The sequence below is a fragment of the Erinaceus europaeus genome, chromosome 23 (assembly GCF_950295315.1).
Source record: "Erinaceus europaeus chromosome 23, mEriEur2.1, whole genome shotgun sequence".
Classification (NCBI taxonomy): Eukaryota; Metazoa; Chordata; class Mammalia; order Eulipotyphla; family Erinaceidae; genus Erinaceus; species Erinaceus europaeus.
Window position 1 is genome coordinate 11,618,672 of NC_080184.1, and position 3,649 is coordinate 11,622,320.

At 59.3% G+C, this 3,649-nt stretch overlaps 1 protein-coding gene across 1 annotated transcript; it reads right to left on the minus strand.

The window, feature by feature from the left end:
• Positions 1–679: 679 nt before the first annotated feature.
• LOC132535672 (collagen alpha-3(V) chain-like) lies at positions 680–3,645 on the minus strand (the record flags this gene model as incomplete). The annotated part of the gene is made up of 2 exons (XM_060182451.1): positions 680–1,837; positions 3,520–3,645. Coding segments are annotated over 2 exons (273 nt in total), but the record flags the coding sequence as incomplete, so codon positions are not given.
• Positions 3,646–3,649: the final 4 nt, after the last annotated feature.

A 3,649-nucleotide genomic window follows, 5' to 3' on the forward strand; every position in this document is an offset into this window, starting at 1 on the left:
CCCCTCTTATCCTATGGTTTTGTCAATGTTTCCTTTTTATAACTAAAAAAATTTTTTAAAAGTATTGTAAAACTAAAATTTCGAGTTTGATCCCTAGTAACATGTGTCAGAGGTATAATCTGGTCTTCTTCTTCTTCTTCTTCTTCTTCTTCTTCTTCTTCTTCTTCTTCTTCTTCTTCTTCTTCTCTCTCTCTCTCTCTCTCTCTCTCTCATCTCATAAATCAACAAGATATCTTTTAGGACTGCCAGCACAGCTCACCTGCTCCTAATTTGCGATGTGCATAACCCTGGTTCAAGCCCGCTGTGCTAGAGGAAGCTTTGGTACAATGGTCTCTCTCTCTCTCCCTCTCTCTCTCTCCCCCCTCTCTCCCTCTCTCTCTCTCTCTCTCCCCCTCTCCCTCTCCTTCTCCCTCTCCCTTTCTAGCTGAAAAAAGTCAGTTCAGGGGAGTGAAACCCCAGTACCAACTATAAGTAAATAAAACACCCCTGAAAAATGGAATGAACTTGGACCAGAAAGACATGCACCAGAGAGATTCTCTCTCTCTCCTCCCTCTATCCTCTCTCTCTCTCTCTCTCTCTCTCTCTCTCTCTCTCTCTCTCTCACACACACACACACACACACACACACACACACACACATACACACACGTCTTAAAAATACAACAAGACAGAGATGGAGCACAGTTGACCAGTTTATTTTGACTTGAGATGCAGATCACACCCAGTGGCCCAGAGTGGAGCTTTGGGGAAGTTTTTTTTTTTTTGGGGGGGTTGGGGTAGGGGTAGGGGTAGGAGTGTCACATAGGGACCATGTTGGTCTGCACCCCTGGCCTTCCCTAAGCAGATCACATAGACAAGCAGGGTTGGGGAGATCCCTTGGGACACAGACCCAGATATAAGTAGTACAGCACCATTGAAGGCCCACCCAGTGCTCCCTCTCCCAGTACCATCTTTGCCCCCAGACCACCAGTCTTGGCAAAGTGACTCAGAGGTTGTGGGTTGTGGCGGGGGTGGGGTGGGGGGGAGCTGGCAAGGGCCTCTTCAGAGTGGGAGATGGAGGCAACAGAATGAGCTGGGGACTCAGCCAGCTGCACCCCTTCTGCTGTGACCCCTTCCCCAAGCCCCCCCCCCCCCCCACACACACACCAGAAATGAAAACTCAGCTAAATAGGAGGAAATGTTTAAAAAATAAACTAAAAACAAAGGGATCCCAGTTTGGGAGTGGATGTCCAGTGCTTAACTATGGGGGTGGGTGGGTAGCACCAAGGGTCTTGGGGTACCAAATAGGGGGGTGGGAAGGCATGGATCTGAGAGGGGGGAGGCATGTACCAGCTCCCAGCTCCTTGTAATTGGGGTGGGACAGGGGACAGAGAGCTGGGAGGGGGGAAATGAAGAAAGAGGCAACAGTTAACACCACTGGGAAGCAGGGTTTGGGGGCTCAAAGGGGGGGGCATAATCCAGACCCCTCCTCCAGAATCTTCAACCTTGAAGAAGAGCCCTCCTGCCCCCACCCCCAAATCCAGAGTCACAGAAGACATAAATATTTCGGCTTGAAAGCCTCAGCACCCAAAAAAAAAATGCCCTCCCTGTCTTTGGTGGTGGTGGCGGTAGGAGGTGTGGAGTGGGCATGAAGGGGCTCCCTGGGGTCCCTCTTTGCCATTCCCCACCCCTACCTCCCACCCCAAGGCGCTCAGCTGCTGAAGCAGACGGGGCCAAGTTCAAAGCCAAACTTCTGGTTGGTTTGGCCAAAGTCAGTCGCTGCTACATCGACCAGGGGTAGGAAACCAGTCTGAAAAGAAGTGATGTCCAGGACTGTTCTCGACTGGCCCTTGCGGAGCTGGTGGGAATATGGGGGACATAGGGATGTAGATTTGGGTGGGGGGTAGGAGGTTGGCCGCCTCTCCCCAGACCTCTCCTGCACCCTGCAGTCTTCCCTCATGCTCCTACCCCAGCTCTCGGATCCAACAACTCCATCCCCACCCTCCACACTAGGCCCCCTGGACCCTGACCCCCCAGTCCCTCAACCCATCCAGGACCCTCAGCCCATCCCCACTCCTTAACCCACCCCCTGAATCCTGGGCCCCAAAGAACCCTGACTCCCTTCACCCCCACACACCGGCAACTCCTCTAACCCCCAAGCTCCAACACCTCCAGTCCCCTCACCCACCTGACCACCAACCCAGCCCTCTGGTCTCCCAACCCCATCCCCAACTCCTCCTGGACATGTTGGATCCACAGGACCCCAGGGACCCCCCAACACTTCGCTTCCTGGCCCTCTCAGGACCCCCAGCCCACCGCCCCCCTTCCAGGTCCCTTAGTGCCCCATACCCTCCCTGCACCCAATCCCCCCTGGACCTCAGACCCCCAGCTTCCCTCACCCCACCCTCCAGGACCCCCAGGACCTCCAGCTCCCATAGACTGGACCAAAAGCCCCTCCGACTATTGGTCCCCCAGCCCCCTCCCCAACCCCCTGGATCACCCAAGCCCTCGGACCCTCCACATTCACATCAGCCACCCAACTCAACCCCCCACAACCCCATCAAAGCCCCTTGGCCACCTAGCCCCCGCTGGACCTCCGGAGCCCACAGACCCCAGACTCCCTTCTTGCGAGCCCCCTCCCCAAACTTCGGTTCCCCAGGCCCCTCCTCACCTCCTAGACCCCCTGGATTCCCTGGGCCCCAGTGGGCCCCCCACAACACCCCCCAGAACCCCTATCCCCCTCTCTGCCTTCTAACCCCTCCAGGACCCCCAGAACATGCGGACCCCCACCACACACTTAAGCAACCAGACCCCTGGCTCCCCGGACCCCCAGCCCCCACCTTGACCCCCAGCCCCTGCCACGTCCCTACATCCCTGAGGTCTGGAGGCCTTCAAGAAAGCCAGCCCCCCCAACCCTCAGCCCCCCAACTCTCAGCCTCCTTGACTCCCAGCCCCCAGCCACCCCCCAGATCCCCAGACCCTGTGGACCTCCCACCCCAATCAAGCCCCCATCCCACCGGCCCCGCCCCCTCCCAACCCCTCTAGCTCCCCTGGTCCCCCCCAGACCCTGTGGACTCCCCAGCACCCTCTCCCCACCAGCCCCTACCCCAGCTCCCTGGCCCCCCAGACTCCTCCCGCGCCCCCTTAGCCCCTCCCTCAGGGCCCCCCAGACCTTGCAAACCTCCCACCTCCATTGAGCCCCCAAACCTCCGTCCCCACCTCGGGTCCCTGGTCCCCAGTTCCCCACCCCCTCCCAGCACCCTGCGGATCCCCCAGCACACTCCCCCCACCGCACCCAGGGTCCCTCTCCCCCCCAGTATCCCACTCCCGCCCCCTGCTCCTCCATCCCCTAGCCATCCCCCCAACCCCCAGCCAACCCCTCCCCGCCCCCCCTGTCCCCCCCAGCCATCCTCCTTGCCCTTCCCCCGCTCCCCAGCACCCCCACCCAGGGCCCCCCAGACCTTGCAGACCTCCCACCTCCATGGAGCCCCCCTATCCCTCCAGCCCCACCTGGAGCCCCAGCTCCCCCTGCTCCCTCACCTGGCAGCCATCGAAGGGCACCTGGATGGTGGCGGCCGCTGCGGTCTGGTTGAAGGCCAGCTCCCGGGAGTCGCCCCCCAGGAAGCGCAGGGCTTGGCTGTGGCTCCCTGAGGGCCCGTCCAGCCAGGCC